The following is a 25,002-nucleotide window of genomic DNA, read 5'->3' on the forward strand; positions in this document are numbered from 1 at the left end:
CTATGTTCAATATTCTGGTTCTGCTCAATTAATTTTGCATCAGTTCATGGCTTTTCAGGTTTTTCTTACATCATCCTGCTTGTCATTTCTAAGAGCACAATAGTATTCCATCATAATCATATACCACAACTTTATCAGCCATTCCCATCAGTTTCCAGTTCTCTGCCAACCTAAGAAGAGCCATTATAAATATTTTTGTACAAATAGATCCTTTTACAATTTTTTTTATCTTAGGAAACAGACCTAGTATTTGTGTAAGAGTATACAAAGTTTTATAGCCGTTTGGGTATAGTTCCAAATTGTTTTCAGAATATTTGGATCAGTAAACAACTCCACCAACAGTACTTCGGTGTCCCATTTTCTCACATCCCCTCCAATATTTCTCATTTTCCTTTTCTGACATAGTAGCTAATCTGATAGGTGGGACATGATTCCTCAGAGCTGTTTTAATTTGCATTTCTTTAACCATGAGTAATTAAGACCATTTTTTATGTGACCATAGATGACTGATTTCTTCTGGTCAAAAATGCCTGTTCATATCCTTTGACCATTTATAAATTGAGGAATGACTTGTATTCTTAACAGTTTGACTCACTTCTATATATTTTCTAAAGGAGGCCTTTATTAGAGATATTTAGTGTAAAACATTTTTTTTCGCCCACCTTTCCACTTTCCTTCTAATCTTGTATTGGCAATCTAATGCATTGGCCTTGTTTATGCAAAAACTCTTTAATTTAATTAAGATTATTCAATTTTATATCTTGTAATGCTCTCTATATTTTGTGTGGTCATAAATTCTTCCTTTATCCATCGATATAGCAAGTAAACAATTCTAGGCTACCTTCATTTGCTTATGATAGCACCCTTTATGTCTTAGTATTTACCCATTTTGACCGTAATATGGTATATACCATGATTATACATATGCATACACATTATATATTGATGCATATACAGTTAGATGTTGACCTATTCCTAAGATTATACCAAACTATTTTCTAATTTTCCCAGCATGTTTTGTCAAATAGTGAGTTCCTGTCCCAAAAGCTTGAATCTTTGGGTTTGTCAAACATTCAATTACTATGATAATTTACTACTGTATAGTAAGTATCTAATCTATTCCACTGATCCACCAATCTATTTTTAACTCGTATGAAATTGTTTTGATGATTACCACTTAATAATAAAGTTTGAGATCTGGTATGGCGCCACCTTCCTTCACATTCTTTTCATTAATTCTCTAAATATTCTTGACTTTGTTTTTCTAGATAAATTTTGTTACTGTTTTTTCTAGCTCTATAAATTAATTTTTGGCAGTTTAATAAAATAATTAGGGCACTGAATAGATAAGATTATAATTTTAACTATTGGCTTGGTCTACCCAGAAACATTTTCCTACTCGATCAGATTTGATTTTATTTGTATGAAAATTTTGTAATTGTGTTCATATAATTCCTGGGTTTTTCTTGAAAGACAAAATCTTGAGTTTTTATTTTGTCTACAATGATTTTAAATAGAATTTCTCTAAGATTTCCTACTCAACTTTGTTTGCAATTAGTAGAAATGCTGATGATTTATGTTTATTTTATAACCTGTAAACTTTCCTAACGATATTAATTATTTAAATTATTTTAATTGGTCCTCCAGGATTCTCTAATCATACCATCCTACCATCTGTAAAGAGTAATAGTTTTGTTTCCTCATTTCCTAATCTAACTTCTTTTTCTTCTCTTATTGCTCTAGTTAACATTTCTAATTCAATAATGAATAAGAGTGGGGATAATGGGAATCCTTACTTCATGCCTGATATTAAAAAGGAAGACTTCTAGCTTATCCCCTTTATAGATGTTTACTTTTGGATACTACTTATAACTCTAAGGAAAGTTATATTTATTCCTATGCTTTCTAGTGTTCTTCATAGAAAAGGGTGCTATATTTTGTAAAAAAATTTGTAAAAAATTATTAAAATAATCATATGATTTATTGGCTTTGTGACTAGCATGGTCAATTATACTGATAGTTTCCCTACTTTCAATTTTGTTACTCTCCTTTGATTTTCAGGATTTTTAATTTGGTGTTTAATTGGGGACTTTTACTAGTTTTTTAGTTGCATATCCTACTCTTTATTTCATTAATATAAGCATTTAGTGGTATAAATTTTCCTCTATATACTGCTTTGACTGCATCCCATAAATTTTGATGTGCTTTCTTGTTGTTATTCTCTTTAATTAACTTTTTGGTTGTTTCTATAATTTTTTCTTTGACCCACCCATTCTTTAGGATTAGTTTCCTATTAAGTTGTAATTCATCTTTCCATGGCCCTTTACTGAATGTAATTTTTATTGCATTATATGAAAAGTATGAATTTAATATTTCTGCTTTTTGGCATTTGGTTGTGAGATTTTTATGTCTTAATCTATGGTAGATTTTTATATACATGCCATGCACCAAAGAGAAAAAGGTATATTCATTTCTATTCCTATCCACCTCCATAATTTCTTTTTCACTTTATTTTTTTAAATTAAATTTCTCTAATTCTAGCTTTACTATTTTTTCCTATATCATTTAACTTCTTTAAAAATTTGGTATTTTCTCTTTCTAGTTCTTCCTTATGGGTTCTGCTAGTTAAATATATGAATGATAATTATGTGAAAAACTTTTATTTCATGGAATTGCTAAATTTATAGATGAATTCAATTAACTTTTTTTTTATTCCCTAGGGTTTCCTAAGTGAATTGTAACTACAAAAATAATTGTTTTCTCCTTTCTTCTTATTCTTTTGATTTCACTTTCTTGTCTTATCAATAGAACTAGCTTTTAAAATCCTAGTGGTAAATGGGCGGCTTGCTTTATTACTAATACTACTAGAAACACCTTTTTATTCATTATATATAATATATGCTTTTTAATTTGGATAAATAGAATTTATTATAATAATGAAAAATTCATTTATTCCTATGCTTTCTAAAGTTATTAATAAAAATTATAGGGATATGGTCAAAGGATTTTCAGCATCTCCCAATAAACGGTGATCATTACAGTAATATGACTTATTATATTTATAGTATTCACCATGTTGATCTGTCCTTAAATTAACTCAACTCAATAACATAATGTTTCTAATATATTGTTTAGTCATTTTGTTAGTTAACCTACCAATGTTCATAAGGAATATGGGTCTGTAGTTTTCTTTTTCTGCTTTAGCTCTCCATAGATTAGGTAATAAGACCAAATTCATGGAGTAACTAGGTGGAACCAGCCCTGGAATCAGGAAGACTTGGGTTTATATCTGGTCTCAGATAGTTCCTAATAGGGTGACCTGAGCAAGTCAATCAATTCCATTTGCCTAACCTTTCAGGCTCCCCCTCTACCACCATGATTCAACAAACTATCTTGTTCTGGGTTTTATACAATCCTTATTTATTTTCTACTATAAAGACTTGGTTGTAACGGTCATCTCCAGGAGACTCAAATCCCCCTCAAATCTCCCACTGATTCCTCTTCCTCTACTCTCGACTCCCAACTTCACCTTAAGTGAGAATCCTCTCTCCTATTTCACCAGAAAAATAAAATTGAGACCATTCACCAAGAGCTCCCTTTTCTCCTCATCTCATATCACTCAGAAGCCTTTCATCAACATCTCCATTTTTACTCCATCTCATAAGAAATGTTCCTTCTCATTGCAAAGGTGAACCCCTCTACATTTTCACATGATGTATTCCATCCAGTATCCTCCAAAAGACTAATTTATCATCGCCACTCATTGAGCTCCTTCTTTACTGCCTACGAACATGCCAACATTTTCCCAATTAAAAAACCCCTCCCTTAGCCCCTCCATGCTATTTTGCTGTATCTTTCCTCACTTTTGTCACTAAACTCCTTAGAAGGGTGCCTCCACTTCCTTTTCTCCTCCCTTAGCTCTCTCTGTGACACTTCGGCCATCTTCAGCTGACCTTCCTTTCTCCAGGGATCTTTTTTGTTTGTTTATTTAAGTCTTTTCCCATGGTTATGGGATTCATGTTCTATCCCTCCCTTTTTTTCCAGTGATCTTAACCCCCCCCCAACCCCCCAATGAGCTTTTTCTCAGTCCTCATCCTTCTGGACCTCTCTGCAGCCTTTGACACTCTCACTCACCCTTTTCTCCTTGGCACTCTCTTCTCTGTCGGCTTTTTATTCCATTCATCTCTCCACCTTCTCAGTTTCCTTTGTTGGACCTTCATCCAGATGATACTTGCTAACTACGGTGCCCTCTAGTTCTCTATGCTGGACGTTCTAGTCTTCTTTCTCTTTCCGATTTCACTGAACTCATTAATCCCATGGTAGGTATTCAACTATTAGCTCTGCAGAGGATTCTCAGATCTACATATCCAGCCCTCACCTCTCTCCAGACCTCCAGTCTTGCATTATCAGCTGCATACTGGACATCTCAGATGGATGTATGGCAGACATCTTAAACTCAACAGATGGAAAATGAAATGATCTTTCCCCCATCTCCCTTTCTTATGACTGTTGAGGGTGTCAACGTTCTCCCAGTCACTTAAAGAGTCACAAGCTAGGATTCAATCTCAACTCATGACTCTTTTACCCCACTACCCCTCAATAGTCACTTGTCAGTGTTTCTCCTTTCTATATTTGTAATATCTCTCATTCATGCCTCCACCTTGGTGGAGGTTCTCATCAACTCATGCCTGGACTATTGCATTAGCAAAAGTAGCAATATCTCAAGTCTTCTGCCACTCTAATTCATCCTCCAGTGTCATACAGATCTTTTTAAAGGAAATTCCAATGGCTTCCTAGTGCCTTCAGGATCTGATTTAAATCCTCCATTTGGCTTTCAAAGGCCTTCATAGCCTAGCCCCTTCCTACCTTAAAAGTTTCCTTATACCTTACTCCCACCATGTACTGTGTGATGCAGGGAGCCTAGATAGTGGCTAGGTTGCAAAGTGGATTAGAGCACTGGGTCTGGAGACAGAAAGGTAAGATTTCACATCTGTCCTGAGACACTCACTAATTGTGGGACTTTGGAGATGGTCATAACATCTGCCTTGGTTTCCTCCACTGTGAAATGGGGGATCACAGTATCTATCTCTCAAGGTTGTTGTGAGGACCAAATCAGACATTTTAAGTGCTTAGTACAGTGCTTGGCACATTGTAGGTGCCATATAAATGCCAATTCCCTTCACAAATGAGATTGGACTCCTTGTTCTTTCTTGAATGTGGCACTTTTGCTTCTCAATTCCCAACATTTTAATTGGATGCTTGAAACACTTTCTCTTATATCTTGATTTTTACCTTCTTTTTATTCTCACCTTCTCCAAGATACCTTTCTCATTCTGTCTTCATCTTAGTACCATAAATTATCTATCTTGTACATGTCTAATTTGTACCTAGTTATTTCTACACTGTCTCCTCCATTTACAAGTAAGCTATTCAGTCTTTTTGCTAGTATCCTATTTAAGATTTTTGCATCTATATTCATTAGGGAGATTGGTCTAGTTTTCTTTCTGTTTTTGACCTGCCTGGCTTTGGGATCAGTACCATACAAGTAAGCTATTGAGAATATTATGTTTCGTGCCCTTTTTTGGAAATGTCAGCACCTTGTACAATGGCTAACCATAGAAGATATTTAATAAATTCTCATTAATTTGATCCTAGGGTTTTTTATTGGGGCATTCATTTTGTTCAATATCTTTTTCTAATGTTGGGTTATTTAAAGTCTATTTCTCTTTTTTAACAAATTTTATATTTCTATAAATTAACACATATTTTTAACTCCTCATCTCTGCTACCTTTGACAATGTTATATTCCTGTCTATTTTTATCTTACTTATATTTACTGTAGCCTTATCTGAATTCATGATTGTTATCTCTTGTTATTTAGTTCAGGTGGAATATAATACATTTTGCTTTAGCACCTTTATGTTATTGTTTCAAATATGTTTCTTGTAAACATTGTCAGGTTTTTATTTCTAATTCATCTGCTTTATTTTTTTCATTTTATGGGTGTGTCCCATTTATATTTATGGTTATGTTATGTGTATATTTCCCTCCATCCTATCCTCTTGCATATTTTCTTCTCTTTATCTTCATTTCCATATTTACAAGTAAAGTCATAAGAAAGTGAATTAGATACTTGTAATATAAATTAAATAGCCTCTTTCCTCTCCATTGCAATTTTTCTGTTTCCTTTGCCCCATCTCTAATCCCAGGTTTTTACTTTTCCATTTTTAATCTCCTTTCATATTCCTTTCTCCAAAATTCAAATGTCTTGCTTATCATCATTCCCTTACATATCCTACCCTCTCAAACCGTGTTTCTTTGTCCCTATTCTCTATTTCCCTTTTGAGTTTAATATAGCAATCTTCCTTTATCCAGTTCAGATGAAAGTGAAGTTAATGGCATGTTCATTCCCTTGACCAGTTCCTTCATCATTATATACTCTTCATCTGATAAACATCTTCTGTTATTGTGATCTCCTTTTCTTTATTCCTTTCCTTATTCATTACAATTCCTTGTTTCTTTTGTTTTTTTTTTCCTGAGAATAAAAACAAAATAGAGCTCCCCAGTAGCCCTGTCACTTTAACTTTTCTGTAGAAGCCCTAGTTTTGTGAAAACATTTCTTATTCCCCCATTGTTTACAAAAAAACCATCTCCATATATCCACTTCCAATTTAACAAATAAGTGTATCTTTCTTTTTTTCTTGGTGCCTGCATTCTCATTTTGAAATATGTACTTGGCGTTGAACTTTTAAATGAAGAATTCTTTGAAATTTTCTATTTTATTAAGATTTATCTTTCCCATCATATTACATAGTTTTGCCCGATAAAGATTATCCTTGGTTGTAAGCCTCAACTTTTTGAAATATTGTATTCCAAGTACTCTTCTGAATCATGACAGTTACCCAAGTCTTGTGTGATCTACTGTGGCCACTTTGAACTTCAGTTCTTTCTTTCAGGCTGGAGTGGTATTTTTTTTATTATTGTTAAGTTCTAGACTTTGGATGATATTCCTATGAGTTGTCATTGTTCATGATTTGGCCCATGCCAATTTTAAGAGGATGTAATTCTTGGCTAAAGTTCTTCACTATTTTTTCTAAGATCTTAACTTCTTTGTCATTCTTTTCTCCTTACTTATTCCATTTTGCAACTATTTCATTTCTTTCAGGTCCTCTCGTAATCCTTGTAGTCAAGAACATTTTTTTCTCTGAGGCTTTACTTGTGTTGTGGGGTTGCTATTCTCCTGCAGGATTACTCCCTGGGCAACTCACAAACCAAAATATTTCTTCTTGGTATTGGTAATTTTCCTTGGTTTGCTAAACTTATCAATAGTCTTTAGGTTGGAAGATCAAGGTCCACATTTGAAATGCACAGGAAGGGACTTCCTGGTCCTTGATTTGGTGGCCTAGATTAGGTCCTTTCTTTAAGGGACTTGGGTTGCTTCTTACCACAGATCTCCAGCTCTACCCAGGGTCCTTTGCCCTTGGCTTTTGGGCTCAAGCTACTTCCATACATTGGGCTCTCTCCCCAGGTTTGGGGGATGCTTTGACCTGACCCCTGCTGAAGGCCTTTCCTCCATCACTGGGCTCAAGACCATTGGTGCCCTGCCAGGCCCCAGCTGGAATTCTTCAGGGTTGCTTCCTTGTGATGGGATCCAGCATTGACAAATTAAAAGGATACCCTCCGCTATTCTTTGCCTGGGGCTTTTCTCTCATCACTGGTCTCAGGACTCCCAGTATAATACTGCAGCTGACCCAGAGCACCTTAATACTGCGTGTTACTTTGTTTTCATGAATCTTGACTTGTTTATCTCAGGGTCTCCTAGAAGCCTTAGGAGTCTACAGATGATTTTTCTTATTTCCTTTTAGACTTGTACAGTTCTAGTCTTACTGAAATATTTACAGGGGATCTGAGTTCTTACATATTCTAGCAGGCCATCATCATTCCACCCACCTCATTTACAACATCCTGTAAAACATCTAAATTTTATTCAGGCTCAATTATTTGATTTTTTGAAAAAGACAATCAGATATATTAAAGTTTAAAAATGTAAAACATTGGAGAACTGTGAAGCCATAAGGGAATAAAACAGAAATCTCTTTTGGGGAAGATTAAAAGTGTAAAAATTCCTTTTTTAAATCACAAATAATTTTGTTGTATAATGTGGTAGACTCATCACATGGATAACTTGGATCTCTTCTTTGAGATCTCATCTATCTAAATGAGGGGTTCTTAACTTAGGGTCTAAAAATTTTGTTTGTTAAAGATTAAGAAGACTCAAAATGTTATTTTCCCTGTTGATGCTATGTGGTGATAATGACAGTTATTAAAAAACCAAGGTTTTGGTTTTCCACCACTTTCCCTCATTCCCACACCAACTACCCTACGAAAAGTCTGGACTTTCCTATTACTCTTCCTTCACTCTTGGGAAGATTCCTTACAGGGCATGTAAGGTACCTCGAGCAAAAAAATTTTCAGGATAGCCTGGGGTATTTCAGATTAACATGGGGTGGGCAGCAGCTGCTGTCAGAGTCACCTTGGACCAAGACTTCGTCCATTAATAGTCAGAACCACAGGAGAAGGAGCTGATCACATGCATAGACCAAATCCACCCACTCTAGGGATACAGATGATGGAGATGCAATGTAGTATAGGTGAGCGGTAATCATAGGGGCTACTAGTTACTGCCAATCCCATTTGATTGAGTAGCTAGAAAAAATGAAGATGAAAGGATCTCAGCCCCAACTATTTTCCTCAATCTCCTCCCAAGTACCCCATCCACTGTTTGAAATGTAGGGTGATTTATGAACTACATCAGTCCACATGGTACATTAATTGCTTGTGTTCTGAAAATGTGGAAGCTCTTTGGACAGAGAAGAAAAATTCAAAGTGTAAAGTAGGCATAGAACCAAATATTTATTTTTTAAATAGATTTTTGAGCAGTATTTCATGATCCCTTAGTCTAAATTCTGAACTCCACCAGTTTGCATTTTACAATTCTCAGCCACTGAGAACTCTCTGATACATGTTTAAGAGATTCTAAAGAGACCACTGGGCTGGTGATTTGAGAAGAGTACAGGTGGACAACTTAGCTATTACCCTCCCTCACTGAATAATTAATATAATGGCACAATTAATATAATGACACAATACCATTCAGTAAGTTTAAAGACAGGTAGCATATCTGAGCTGATACACACTGTTTATAGTGAAAGGTTCACATGTCGTGCTTCAAATATTGCAATGTAGACATAAAATACCACATACCACTGCCACAATTAGTTTGGGAATGTAAAGACATCTTATATAAGCTGACTAGCTCACAAAATAATCATGTTAGGGAAATGAAACTTTAAAGTATAGTTTATTCAAACAAAACTTAATTGCTAGTTATATATACAAAAGAAAATTTTATTTTTTTCTTCAAATATAATAACTAGCTACTAACAACACAGATACAGAATCTCATTTTGGCTTCGGTTGTATTCTTTTTTTTTTCCACTTAATGGTAAACAGGCAGAAACTTGGCAAAAAACAGGTCACATTATAGTTACAAACAAATAAAACCATAGGAACATTGGACCTATTCTCTCTGAAACAAGAAGCAATGAATTTCAGAAAAGCAGACAGGAAGAAAGAAAGGGAAGAAAACCCTCAAAACTCACTTAACTCAACTTTTGTTGCATGGAATGTATTAAAATCATTTTCACTTTCTGAGTTGTCACTATCAGTAGTTTCTGCTTCTCCTGATACTTTATTATTTTCTTCTTTATGGAATTCTGCAACCTGAAGGTTTTCCCACATTGAGACCAGCTTCTCTATCTTTCCATGTGTTCGTTTACTTCTTGATTTCACATGAGTATTTTCGACCAGAGAACAATTTCTTTCACATGCTGCAGAAGATGAAGGAATCTAAAGCAGGTAAGAAGCAAAAGGTGTCAGAAACTCTGACATGCAAAGATCTTGCCACCATGGGGCAAGAGGGATGTTTTTGGCACAATACTGGATGAAATACTTGGAACTGTTTTATATTCTACAACATATGTCTTTCCGAAAATACATGATAAGCCAATTTCTAAAGCTTTTAAATTTAAACACTAGAGGTCTAACCAGGGCTATTTGGTTAGGTTATTTTTTTATTGTTGCTACTGATAGATCTGCATAATAAAGGAAGGAAAAAGACAGAAAGATAGAAGATAATTATCTTGCCTCCTTCCCTTGGCTTTTGTTCTGCTTTAAGTTAATTTTGCAAGGCAAATCAATGAGAATTGTGCCAAATTCTAGGGATGAGACTACTTCAGCTGTATAAATCTAGAACTATATAATCCTCAAGAAGACTCACAGACTGAGTCAACAATTCTTTACAGTTGAACATGAAACAAAGTTATAACATGTGATAAAGGAAAAGACAGAGTTAAAAGACAAATTAGGTGAATTGATTGCTTAGAATAATCAATGGTAAGCCTTATTGAAGAACTGAATTTCCTTAAAATTAATTAGGATGAGTTAAACAGAAAGCAATGACTTCACATAACAATAAATATTAAAACAAACATCACAAACACCAGGGGAGTTAATGAGATAAAAATATTAAAAGAAATATATCAGAACCATCTGTTGTTTTCTGGGAAACTGATCGAATGTCCTGGTGTGTGAAGTCAGCCAGAATCAGTCTGAGTGACCCCATGTTTAAACCTTTTAGACACTGGATGCCTTCAGGAGATTGTGGTCTGAACAGTGCACCAATCACGATTATCTTGGACCCTTTATGGAAGTTATTTTACTCTTGGCTATAAAAGTAGAACCACTCTGAATTCAGCTGGTAGCACCTAGCCTGCTGCCTTGTTATGCCATAAAAATATTTTTTATCTTTCTTTTCCCAAGTTTTGCCTTTTTGAATAAGGCAAACCAAGTTTTTAACCATCATGGCCCCTGGGATCATTCTCTCAGATGGAAATCTCTGAATGAGCCTATTCTGACTTCCCAGTCAGCACTCAAGATTTTAGTCTGATCTCACAGTGGATCAATGGTCAGAGTGGAGTTTAGGGGGTGTTAGTAAGGCAGGAAGTAGTTGGAGAATTAAACTCCCCAAACCCTTGACAGATGAGAAATAGGTTCCAAGCCCAAAATTGATTCTCTCTCTCATTGGTGCACAAAGAAAAATGAAAGCTTACATGAAACAAAAGGAGGTGGAGTAGTTGGTCTTGCCAGACACCAGATCAGCAAGGGACAAGAAAGTCAGTGGGATAGTATATTATTAGGGTATCTGGCCAGAGTATACCTTCGACTTGGGCAAGCTCTGAAAGCTTGGGGCAAGAGAAAACTGCCAGTTCAACTGAGAAGGTCCAAAATTCAAGCAATAAAGTTCAGCAGGGACTGGGCTGAGTATATAGATAATTGTGGGACAAAAAATTGGCCAGATCGAATACAAGATCTTTGATTATCATCAACTGCTCATTCTCAAAACCAGAATTAAAGATCTAAAAAAAAGGAATTTTGGGAAGACTTTTCAAATGGAGACTGCCCTCATTATGTCCATAATATCCAAATTTCTCAAAAAGAAAACCATGGCACTCTTAACAATTTTTTAAAAGATTTGGATGACTCTTGTGAAGGAGGATGATCAAGGAAGACAGAGGAGGAGAAGACATTAAAAATGGGAAATAGGTTATTTCGAAAACAAAAGGTGGGGGGGCAATGTGAGGTGTGTGTGTGTGTGTATTTTATTTTAAAAAAAGGAAGCATACTTTAAGAGTTTTCAGGAATCTTGAGTGAGAGGCCACACTAGAGGGCGTGGAAAAGAGAGAAATTACAAGGCATGCAGCAAGACAAGAAGCAAAAGCTGGAGGTTGATCAGCTGTCAATCAAAGGAAGATTTCATTTTTGGAATGTTACTGGAAAATAGTTAAAGGCAAGAGCCAACTGCTGACTGATTTCTGGGCTTCTTGGCTGATGGTGGTGACTTTGAAGGAAGAAGCTGGGTTTATCTCTAGGACTTGGGATAATTGTTGGAGGTGGCCTAACTGATTTGCAGGCAGAAGAAGAAGGACAATAGTCCATATATCTCTCTCTGACTTGTTCTGTTTCATGGTAGTGACTGAATTACCATCTCTCTCAATATCCTCCAACCTAAGACTCACTGTAGGGAAACCTCCAACCCTCTTACTTCCATTCTCTACCTTTTCTTGTCTTCCCCAATAAACCCCTTACTTGAGATAAAAGAAGATAAAGACTATATCATTTGAAACATCATAGCTCACCCTGAGTGACTTAGAAGGAGGCTGAAGAAGAGGAGAAGCTGAAGGGAAGCAGAGGGGAGGAAGGGAGGCTGGAAGAGAGAGGAAGGGAGGTATAGAGGGAGGAGGGTAGGCAAAAAGGAAGATAACTGCCTGATGTATTAAGTTATCCAGTAACCATCAAATATACCCCCTCAATATTATCTATTATAAGGGTGACACCCTCCAGATTATCACAGGGGGCCCCACAAAGAACCAGCTGTCATGATGTCATGACTAGCATTAGCCCAAGAGAGGACACAACCACTGATTAGTCCCTGGACTCAGGAGACTCAAGATCAGCAGTCTTTGGCCACCTGTTTCTTTAACCCTGGTAATAAGGTCCTCATCCTTCATTTCAAACGCATTACACATTTGATTTCCATGCTTTCTGCCATCTTTTTATATGGGGTTGGAGGAACAGAGACCAAAATACCAGTTCCAACTTAAACTGAACTAATTGTTGGAAAAGCACCCCAATATAGATCCAGATACGACTGAATTTATTCTAGTCTCAATTAAAGTGAATTGGATTTTCCTATTAGGATAATTGTGGTAAATCAGAATTTAATGCAAAATACATTTGATATTTAGCATTAAGGCAATATGTTTGAAAAACTTCAAGTATCAGGAAAAACTGAGCTCAAATTTGATCTCAAAAGATTTATTAGCTGTGTCACTGTAAACAAGTTAGTTCACTTGTTTGCCTTAGATTCCTCACTTGTAAAGTAGGATAATGATAGCATCTATCTCCCAGGTTTGTTGTAAGGATCAAATGACATATAGTACCTGGCACTTGGTAAGTAATACAGAAATGTTAGTTATTATTGTATTAAATGTAATTACTGCATATTGGTTTTTTTAAACTTAATTGTTATAGAAAGCCAAAATTGTTTGCTTTATAAGAGAATCCAGAAACACATTTAAATAAACTGATTTAATTCGACTGGCATAAAGTTTCATGTAATGTTTTAAAATTTTTCTTTTAACCTAGATACTACTAGATTATGAATTGAGCTGGAAAAGAATGTGGAAATAATACTTGAAATCTCTAATGTATTAAATTGGGCATATTCTGCTCTAAAATGGATAATAAGTTGCAAAGACCTTTTAAGCTGTCCTTATTTGTGATGTTTTTAGGATTTTCTATTCAGGCAAAGTCATAGGATCTTATTAGTTGGGCGGACAGCAGGTTGAAAAATTCTTGTTATAAGGTCTGAGAATCTAAAGACCATCCCAGTCAAAGTGAGGAAATTTCTAAGTTTGCATATAGTAAAGAGTGAGTTTTATCTGAGATTATCTGGCAACCATGTATGAAAATTAGGAAATTGCATGTTAATGAATAGCAAGTATTGGCATTACATCTTTGAGCCAACTCAGTAACAACAGACATTAAATTCAAAAATTTTAGTTTTGCAAAAAAAAGATAATAGTCAGTCCAGTTTGGAAGCTTATCTAGTTAACATGTTCTGAAGTTTTGAGTCAACTCCCATATATTCACTATTTATAAAATCCAGAATGTGATCATTCTTCATTCATAAACATGTGCTCATTGCTAACTTATTGCAACATGAAAAAAACATTATAACCTATCTCTAAGCAGTGATTAGTGAAATCTTACTATATGAGGTAAAATCTCTTGGGACAATAATTTTATATTGTCATGAGTTCTGATTTCAGGTATGAATTGTCTGAATTGATAAGTCAATATTTCGCCATTCCAGGGAAATGCCAAGTGCAGCCCAATGGGAGTGGGGTCTGATCACTGCCATCAGTGGATGTCTATGCCTGGAAAAGTTGAGGAGACGACCCTGCATGAGCAAGGTAGGATGTTCTTGACTCAAGTTTCCTAACTCTGCTTTTTGCTTTTGATCAGGAATGTTTCCCAATTAGTTAGTCCTCAATCTGGTTCTGATACTTTCCTGGGAACTTTGGCTGATGCAAAATATTGAGTGTGATTCTTAATCTGAAAACAAACAAAACAAAGGATGCTTTATCCTGTCACATTAAGTAATTCTGTGACCTTAGGCTTAGGCTTGGAGGAAAAGTCCTGATGTTGTGACAACCTTGTTCCTATGTCTTCACTAGTGTTTATAACATGGGGAAAACTTCCTCATAAGGGAGAAAAAGGTTTCTATTAAGCCACAAAGTAAAAGATTTTTAATAGAATGAAGTAGCAAAATTTGAGAAAATAAAAGGATTAGAAATTAGAATATATGAGAAATTTTAAATAATCTTTACCCTACTTGAAATATGTCTGATAATTCAATTATAAATAATATATAGATATTATTATTATTGAAAAATAATTTAAATAAAAATTAAAGAAGGACCTATTTTACAAGTCAGATTCTTTCTCATAGATTCTTTCTAAGACTCTTCCTTTAACTTGCTGGTGTATCTATATCTGATACAAGGTTTTAGGTAAAGATAGAAAAAGTAAGTAGTATGTAATAACTGAAAATCTCTGAAGCTTTAGGTGAATTATGGGTTCTTAATTTGATGATACTTGTTAATAAGAACAGAATCATAAAGCTCATTGAACAGTTTTTTCACCACAAGAACAAGATATTGCAAAATCAAATTTAGAGGATTGTAGTAAATTGTATTTTTGTATTCTCTACAAGTAAATTGAAACTAGAGAAAAAGAACTTCAAGGAGAAGCCTCCCTGAGACTTGTACCGAGAATAAGATCTATTCCAGAATGTCCAAAAGAAGCTACTTCAAGGGCCCAGACAACTATCTGGGCCATCTGGGGCTTAAGATGAAATGTGTTGATTAAAGTGATATTGGGACTAGGTTATTAGAGTATGAGGAAACATGATGACCATGAATTGTATTGCTTTGGCTTTTTGTTTGTGGTATTATGTTTGCTGAGTTTTCTCATTACCTCGGGGACATGTAAATAAATCTCCTCTCTCAAATGAGTCCATGGTGAGCATTCCAAGGAGTTTTTATCTCTCATTTAAAAATTGAGAAGTTGGCTCAAGACATAAGTGAGTATATCTCCACTCTTAAAATTTAACCACTCTAACTATGGCATTAAAAGTAATCAATTTTATTATTCCTACATTAACTGGTCAGGAGAAACCATCACAAACCTACATTAAGACCCACCAAGTCAGAGCAGAAACACAACTACCCATTTCAGGTGACCCCTGAGTGAACTCCTCTTCTTCGTTCACTTGGCTGCAGGAAAAAAGCCTGTTACCCATAGGAAAAGAGCCTTTTCAGTCTTATCTCATTATTCTTTTTAGACATTGCCTTGCTTGATGTATTAAAGTCTATTCCAAACTTACAAGAAAAAACGTATGTACTACTGATAATGACTGTTAAAAATCTTATAGAATTAGTTTATATCTAAGTAGTCCACCGGAGACTTATCTCTCCCCATTGATCAAAGTGTGAAATCAATAAAAATTAAAATGAATGTATTTTGTAACTGATTCTATCTGCTACTACTGACATTTTTAACACTCTAAATCATGAATTAAGTTCAGAGGTCTATAGCTTCAGAATTTCAGTCTTCTCTATGTCTAAAAGTTTCGTTTCCCTATAAATGACTTAAACTAAATGAAATCTAATCTCTATACCACTAGCTATCCTTATGTGAACATTATATCTTCCTGTCTATAAAAGCAGCTTGAAGTTTCAAATCAGGGTTGGCTGCCTCTAACTATTTGCTGCCTTGGTGTACTAATAAAATTACTGTACCTTTCTTTTCCTGAATTTCCCTTATTGATCAGGGTGAAGTCCAAATCAAGGTTTCTTTTAACATTGATAAGCAGGAAGGGAGGAACAATAAGGAATCAGCTAAGTATAATCCAAGGAGGAAAGCAATCTCCTGGTTATGGCTTGATTACAGTTCTGAACTCAGTGATTGAAATGAGGAAGAAACAGAGTACTATCACCAAACAACGTGGCTGGGAAATCAAAGTGATTTGGTCATGGTTGATGGAAAATCCCATTTTGATTCAGGAGCCCAAAGGGAGCACCAATTCTTGGAGCCAGTGAGAGTGCAGACAGGGTCCTGAGATCGTGTCAAGAGCTTTCCTGAAACATCGAGAAACTCAAAAAGTCACCTAAGAACAGACCAGGCCCCTAAGGGGAATAGGAAAAGGATGTTCAAGGAGAATACTGACCCGCCATTGTGAAATTTAAAATGGTTGAGGTCTTAAACTGTAGTGGTTAAAAGAGTGGAAGATATAAATTGTGATAGATATAAGAGAGGGTGAGTAAGTTTGACCGCAGAAATATGTTTCACTACAGTGTCTTGGGTTTAAAATCAAATATAAGGTGGTCGCCAGGGAAATATTCCCAATTATTCAAATACAAGTCAATTGGGTTTTATAGAGATTTTAATTAACAATACAATGAGTAATCAAAGAAAGAGAGAGAGAGAGTAAAAAAGGAATAAGTATGAAGGACCTCAAAGCCAATATGACCTAGACCTGAGTCTTAAAGAGAAATCAGTCAGTTTTTTATAACTCACCATAAGATCTGTCTAAGTAAGGATTTCTAATGACACCAGGCCAGCAGCATCTCAGCTACTTTCACCAGCTCCCTCCTCCATCTGAATGTTTCAGAATCAGTCTCCTCAGAATGAGTCTCTCCAATCTGAATGTTTCAGAATGACTTTCCAGCTCTTCCCTGAGCTCTTATTTTTTAGGGCAAAATCTTCTCTGTCATCTCCCCTAAGTCCTTACATCTACCAATCACTGTAGATGTTTCTAAAGGACCGCCCATTTTGAATTCACAGCTGAGTAGTTTTAATCTCTTTAGGAAGTCAGGGAAAAAATGCTGCTGTGTCGACAAATTTCATTAGAAAAAACCTCTGAATAAGTTATCACCCTTTTAGGTTTAAGTAGTTTACAAGTTGCCACACCTTTATAGGTACTTAGTATCCCATTGTATCAATTCTTTTTTTTATTTTTAAACCCTTACCTTCTGTCTTGGAGTCAATACTGAGTATTGGCTCCAAGGAAGAAGAGTGGTAAGGGCTAGGCAATGGGGGTCAAGTGACTTGCCCAGGGTCACACAGCTGGGAAGTGTCTGAGGCCAGACTTGAACCCAGGACCTCCCGTCTCTAGGACTGGCCCTCAATCCACTGAGCTACCCAGCTGCCCCCGCATTGTATCAATTCTAAAACAGTCATGACTCAAAGAACTTCCTGTCCCTTCCATAAGCATGGATCAAAGTACTTTTCATTGTTCTCAAGGAGCTCTCTGTCCTAAAGCAGTCCTAAGTAGGGTGGAGTAGGGATATTCCCAAGGCAAGGAGCCCTCTCACCATCTGCTGGGGAATTTTTTTAAGTAGAAGATTCTCCAATGGGGGAAACCCCTAACATTCATAAGTCTGAGAAATTTTGAGGTTTACACCATCACCCACGTTTGTCAGATACTTTTAGAGGACTGACACTTATTAGGCAACAAACAGCTTCAACCAATCATCGGGACTACTTAGGCAATGGTCAAGATTAAGTATGCTATATAAAGTGGAGGGTGGTCATTCCCAACGGTGCCCAATGTTGGATTGCACGGGTACGGCTTGTATGTAACTCTAAAAGTAACTATGTGGTTTAGGTTATCAATGGCTTTCTATACAATGTTATGATATCTTATACTTCTTTGTCATAAATGGTAATATGGTATTTGTTCTTCGGTGATTTTTCAGTTGTAACCAATTCTTGGTGACCCCATTTGGGGTTTTCTTGGAAAAGACACTGAAATGATTTGTCATTTCTTTCTCCAGGTCATTTCACAGATGGAAAAACTGAGGCAAAGAGGACTAAGGGACTTTTCGAGGGTACCACAGCGAGCAAGTGACTGAGGTCAGTTCAACTCAGGAAGACGGGTCTTCTATCCACTATACCACCTGCCTGCCCCAATGTAGTATCAGGCATGCGCGTGAGGATATGGTATGTTTGTACACATGAATATGTATTTGATTATTGCATGTCCTTTCACAAGTGAGGCGTGTATTCAATGAGTAACACATCTTTATTCTGACACAGTCATACAGTCCAGTGATTATGTGCTATGTATAAGGTTTGCACAGTGACAATATCAGATGCATCTAATTCTCATCTGGAAGACTTATATTAGGTATCTGCATGCAAGTGGACTTGGGATGACTCACTACATGTCAGCTTATTGTTTTTTATAATATATGTTGACCATATTCAATTCTATGGTCCATCATGTAATTTGTACAAACCGCAAATATTTCTTTCTTAGAAAATATTTAAGGAGAAAGTGAGGATTTTCTGTTGACCAAAATGTAGGCCCAAAGTCAAGAGCTTGTTTGCTTCTTTTTTGCCATTTTAAGATAGACATGATGAAGATAGGAAAATGGGCCAGAAAGTCAGAGGGAAAAGATCATACTTTCTTCCATTTAATTTTTGCTTTGCCCCAAGTTATTTTGCAACCAAACTGTCTGGGACAATATCCTGGGACTTAGCTATAAAAATAGATTTTGTTAAAATATTTATAAATGTATAACATATTTTATGATTATGATAAATAGAATAATAAAATAGAGATTTGATAGAAGAAATCAAAAGCATGCAGGAATTATGGTAAATGTTATCCTCATTGTCCAATCTGCTATTGTAGTTGGGGTTTTGTTTTTTAAATATTTAAAAGAAGACTTCACATAGAATACTTTTCCTGTCTGTATTCAGCATCCCTGATTATGGTATGTGACTATGTCAGCCTGCCCTTATCAAGGAGAGGCTTTCTGATCACAACAACCTAGGAAATAGGACCTGGGATTACGAAATTAAGCTGGTCAGAGAGGATAATGCCTAGCACAATCCTTGAAATGTGTTTGGTTAAATGTGCCTCTGAATAAATGTTCTCTTATGAGGGGAATGGAGGGAAGACACTTAATTCTATTTAGAACAGATATAAATATGCAGAATGCCTTGAACTTGAGGGGCCCAAGAATGAATAGGGGAAATAAGTACAATTACTCCCAAGGGAAGAGGAGCCAAGATGGCAGAATACAGGCCAGGACTAAACTAAACTCTCCCAACATTCCCCTCCAAACAACTCTAAAATATAGGTTAAAAGATTGCCAACAAAATATCAGAGGGAGACACTTTTCCTGCCTAAGACAACTTAGGAGGAATGTAGAAGAGGTCTGTAAATATGATGTTTGGGGCAGGCCCACAAGAAGTCATGAACACTAATGGTAGATGCTGGACGTAGCCACAACAACAGCTGCAGAAGCAGCTTTGGGAGCTTTCAGTACTGAGATGGTGAGAGTATTGCCCATAAACAATTCTGGGTCAAATGTAGGACAGAGAGGAACACTAATGATTGCATCTAAGGGAGGGAAGAGGGCCTTCCTAGGTAAAGACCAGAGTATAGACTAGGAGAACAGAGACCATATATCTTCCAAGAACATAATACCTCGCAAGCACCAAAAACCTACAAACCTCTAGTTCTGGAAACAGCAACCTACCAAAAGACAAAAATTTGGCATGCTACCTCTCCAGCACCAGGGAACCACAGTACAACTTAAGCATGGAGTTCAAAGTTAAGAAATAGGCTGGAAAAATAAGTAAATAACAAAAAAAGAATTTGACCATAAAAAACTACTAAGGTGTAGGGGAGACCAAGACATATTAACTTAGAAATGGAAAATAAAGAGAAAATAGCTAAAAAGCAAAGCATCAAAGAAAGGTGCTAATTCATGAAGAAATCAAAGAAAGAGATAATAGTGGGGAGAGGAGAAATTGGGAAAAGAAATGAGAATGATACAAGAAATTATGAAGAGAATAATAAAAATTCACTTAAGAATTTAAAAAACAGAACTGGAATGTAAAAAGAGGTACAAAGTTCAATGAAGAAAATAAATTCCTTAAAAATTAGAAAATTGACCTGGGAAATAGATTGAGAGATTACTGAAGAATTATTGGACTACCTGAAAGTCATGATCAAAAAGAGCCTTGAACTATTTTAAGAAGTATCAAAAGAAAATTTTTCTGACATCTTAGATCCAGAAAGTAAAATAAAAATTAAAACAATCCACCAATGATCACCTGAAAGAGATACTCAATGAAAATTCCAAAGAATATTCTAGCCAAATTCCAGCTCTCCCAGGTCAAGGAGAAAATACTGCAAGCATCCAGAAAGAAACAATTCAAATATCATGGAACTCCAGTCAGAATAATACAAGATTCAAGAAACACCGAGGAAAAGCAACTGCCTGAATAAAGCGGTTGAGGGGACATGACAGAGGAGAGACTCTAAATGAACACTCTAATGCAAATATTATCAACATAGCAATGGGTTCAAATCAAGAAAACATGTAATGCCTAGTGGATTTACGCCTCGGCTATGGGGGGTGGGGGGGGAGGAAAAGAAAATGATCTATGTCTTTAATGAATAATGCTTGGAAATGATCAAATAAAATATTAAAAAAAGAATAATACAAGATTCAGCAGCTTCCACATTAAAATGAAAGACTTGGAAGATAATAATCCAGAAAACAAAGAAGCTGGGATTACAACCAAGAATAACCTTCCCAGAAAAACTGAGTATAATCCATCAAAGGAAAAAATGGATATTTAATGAAATAAAGGAAGAGTTTGAATCATTCCAGATGAAAAGACCAAAGTTGAATAGAAAATGTGACATTCAAAAAGGAGACTCAAAAGAAGCTCAAAAAGAGTAAACATGAAAGAGTAATCAAAAGAACTCAATAAAGATAAAATGTTTACATCCTTATATGGGAAGATGATATAGGTAGCTCCTAAAAACTATATCATTACTAGGTCAGTTAGGAGGAGTCTACATTGACAGAGGACACAAGTGTGAGTTGATTATTGTGGGATGATCTTGAAAAAAAACAGGAAGGGGTGAGAAAGAGATTCACTGGGAGAATAGAGAAGGGATAGGTAGAATAGATGAAATTTTCTCACATAAAAGAGGTGTAGAAGTAAGAGGGGAGAGGAAGATGGTGGCTAATACTTGAACCACTCTCAACAGAATTGGTTCAAAGAGGGTAGAATATATATATATATATACTATGATGGATACAGAAATCTATCTTACCGACAGAAAAATAAGAGGGGAAGAAAATAAGAAATATAGGGAGGAGATAGGACATGACAAAAGGAAGAGTGGATTAAGGGAGGCAGGGGTCAGAAGCATAATAAATGTTTGAAGAGAGAAAAGAAGAAAGATAGAAGGATAAACAGAAGAAAAAAAGACAGTAATCATAACTGTAAAGGGGAATGGGATAAGTTAACCTATAAAAAGAATAAAATAACTGAATAAATTTAAAAAAGCATTGAACAATAAACTGTGTATAAGAGGTACACTTGAAAAAGAAAGACATATACATGCTAGAATAGAATTGTTTTATGCTCCAGCTAAATTTAAAAACACAGAAGTATCAAACATTGTCTCAAAAAAACAAAAATAGACCTGATAAAAGATAAGAGATAATTAGGGAAATTACATTTTTCTAAAAAGTTCCATAGACAATCAAGAAATACCCAAAATGTTTACAGCAAGTTTCTATGATAGTCATTTCACAATATATAGGAAAGAGTCAAATTTATAAATTATAAAATCAAAAGCCATCCTGCAATTGATAATGGTAAAAGGATATGAACAAGAATTTTTCAGGGGAAATCAAAGTTCTCTATAGTTATATGAAAAAATGCTCTAAATCACTATTGACTAGCAAAAGGCAAATTTTAAAAACTGAGGTATCAACTCACATTTATCAGAAATGACAAATGCTTGAGAAGATGAGGGAAAATAGGTACATTAATGAATTGCTGGCGGAATAGTGAATTGGTTCAACCATTCTGGAGAACAACCCAGAACTATGCCTAAAGAAATGTGTATACTCTTTGATCCAGTAATATAACTACTAGGTCTATACCCCCAAAAAGTTCTAAGAAAAAGGAAAACGACCCATATGTACAAAAATATCCATAGCAGTTTTTTTTGTGGCAGCAAAGAATTGGAAATTGAGAGGATGTTACTTAGTTGGGAAATGGCTGAACAAGTTGTGGCATATAGTTGTGATGGACTACTACTGTGTTACAAGAAATGACGAAGGAAGTGGATCTAGAAAAAAAATGACAAAACTTTGATAAAATGAAGTAAAGTGAAGTGAGAAACACCAGGAGATAATTATGCAAAGTAATACCAATGTTATAATAATGATCAACTGTAAAACACTCTAATTAATACAATGATTTAAGACAATTCCAAAGGACTGTCTACCTCCAGAAAGAGAACCAATGAACTCTTAAGTGCAAACTGAAGTATAATTTTCTTGCTTTGATTTTTTTTTTTGCTTTTTAAGGAAATATGGTTAATATATAAATGTTTTGCATGATTTCACATGTATAATTGATATTATATTATTTGCCTTCCTATGGGGATGGGTGGGAAGGAGAGAGAACTTGGAACTAAAAATATTAAAAGAATATTAAAAAAAGAATAAATAATGAATTAAAAACAAACAGGAAAACAAAGTATTTCTAAGTACTAGTACTTTTACAAGTACTTCTTACTACGTCATCTTCCTGTAACCATGAGATGTGCAGAAGCATCATTTAAATGATAGTAAATTTTTTCAGAAATTCCTGATGGCGATATATATAACAATATATATGGGGATATATATAAAAATATATATTACAAAACTAAGAGAAAAGCTTCTTGTCCATAACTTTCTGATTTTTCTCTTTCTCTAACACTAGGAAAAAGCAGATAAACCAGACATATTTCATAGTTCCAAACAGTCCTCAGCGATTCATGCACAAAAGCAATAACAAAAAATCATACCTTATATCCTACTTGTGGCAGAGCCATGTGGTCCCAGTATGAAGGAAAATCTATGGAAATTGCCTTGCTCTGATCTGATTGAGGGCTGAACATAAAAAAAATGTAAGACTCAATTAGTCCATGTCATATTTACCTTAATCCTTGAAATTTTACCTCTTTTGGGGTTTACCAAGAAAAGGATATTGACTTCCTATTCTTTTTTTAGTGGACTCGTCCAACATTTATGCATGTAAGTTATGAAATGGGATACCACATAAGTATGTATGGTGTATTTGCATAGATATAATATTTGTATTATGAACTGAGGTACCATATGTAACACATCATTTCATAACAAGCACATAACATGCACACAACCAGTACCTCATTTCATGACATACACACACACACACACACACACACACACACACACACACACACACACACACACACACACATACACAGAGTATCATCAACTCCCAGGAGTTTTGGCTTTCAATATTTTTCACCAAGACAACTGCAGTGTTCTCTTCAACTGGTTTCCTTGTTTATAGTCTCTCTCCAATCTATTGTGCACACAACTACATTAGGAATATTAACATTCTGAAAGCAAGGATCTGACCACATCATTCTACTTTTCAAGACACTCCAGTGGTTCCTTCACACATTGAGGGTAAAACATAAAGCCCTTTATAATTTGTCTCCACGGTGTATTTATGATTTTATTTTAGAGTTTTGTTATGTATGAGTTTTCCCTTACAACAATGACCAATATGGAAGTGTGCTTTGTAAGACAATAAAAACAAAATTAAAAAAAAATATCTCCAGGATCATAATTCAAATTCAATGCAAGTATTTATAGTTCCTCCTCTAGGACACTCCAATTCTCATCTTTGTGTCGACTATCCCCTCTACCTCAAATGCACTCTCCTTTTTACCGATACTTCATACAATCCCTAAATTCCTTCAGAGCTCTGGAAATCCCACCTAATTTTTTCAATTGCTAGTGCCCTAACCCTAGAAATCACATTTTGTTTTGAAGATATTTTAAACTGAACTTTCTATACACAGACTGTTTCCCCCAAAAGAGTGTAAATTCCTTAAAAGGCAGGAAATAACTTCTTTTTTTTCTCAGTATCCCCAAAGCCTTGAATAGTGTCATGACATAGGCAAATAGAATAAACATGTGAAGAAAAAATTACAATAAATTTCCATTTTGCTTAAGAGTTATCACACATCTGACCGAGTTTTTATTGCATATCTTATGAGATAAATGATTTAGGTCCCCGTTACCTACAAGAGTATTTGATCAGAATACTTACTTTCCTTGTTTTTTAGTCCAGTACACCGTCACAGAGGACACAAATTTAGGCCGCCTTCGTACTTCCCGTTTAGTGTGATATAATATGTTTGTCTGGATCATTTCTTTAGACAGAAAAAAAAGTCAGAATAAAGTTAAAATGCTCATTACAATTAGTTATAGAGAGTAGCCACCATGTCCATTGCTCCAAAGAGGGAAGGATGGAGCTGCCACTTTTCCCTTGGCACAAAAATGCAATTCTCCTGTCAAATGAGAAATCAACCAAAGCCTGTATTCATCTGGGAACTAATTCTTTTCTTGTGACTTTTTTCTCACTACTTCTCTGATCTCTCCTTTGAGTCTTCGATCTTTTGACAAATCTGGCTTGTCTGAGTTTACCCACTAGAACAGGACCACAGATGATGCTCTGACCTAAGCCTCCATTGGGCCTTCTCAATATCATGGCTTCTGCTGACTCATAACTTACCTGGCTTTTGGATTAATCCTTAACTAAACAGGCACTAACTGGTAAACCCAAGCCTATCTTTCCCCTTGTCTGCCCTAAGTAGTTTCCTTAAAAAAAAAAAAATATATATATATATATATATATATATATATATGCTGTCCAAATAAA

The 25,002-nt window shown here is 35.4% G+C and overlaps 1 protein-coding gene across 2 annotated transcripts in view; it reads right to left on the bottom strand.

The window, feature by feature from the left end:
- LOC100022977 (zinc finger CCCH-type antiviral protein 1) overlaps window positions 1–25,002 on the bottom strand; it is a 105,205-nt gene that overhangs the window by 15,685 nt on the left and 64,518 nt on the right. Inside the window, exons 10-12 of one of the 2 annotated variants that reach the window (XM_056799755.1) lie at window positions 24,391–24,493; window positions 23,090–23,174; window positions 8,890–9,909 (exon numbers count right to left, since the gene is read on the bottom strand). In XM_056799755.1, coding sequence (XP_056655733.1) covers window positions 9,652–9,909; window positions 23,090–23,174; window positions 24,391–24,493 — 446 coding nt within the window. In that variant the 3' untranslated portion in view covers window positions 8,890–9,651. Of the gene's footprint in view, window positions 1–8,889; window positions 9,910–23,089; window positions 23,175–24,390; window positions 24,494–25,002 lie in introns of those variants that run through there. The other variant, XM_056799754.1, reaches the window with a different exon arrangement.

The sequence above is a fragment of the Monodelphis domestica genome, chromosome 5 (assembly GCF_027887165.1).
Source record: "Monodelphis domestica isolate mMonDom1 chromosome 5, mMonDom1.pri, whole genome shotgun sequence".
Taxonomy (NCBI): Eukaryota; Metazoa; Chordata; class Mammalia; order Didelphimorphia; family Didelphidae; genus Monodelphis; species Monodelphis domestica.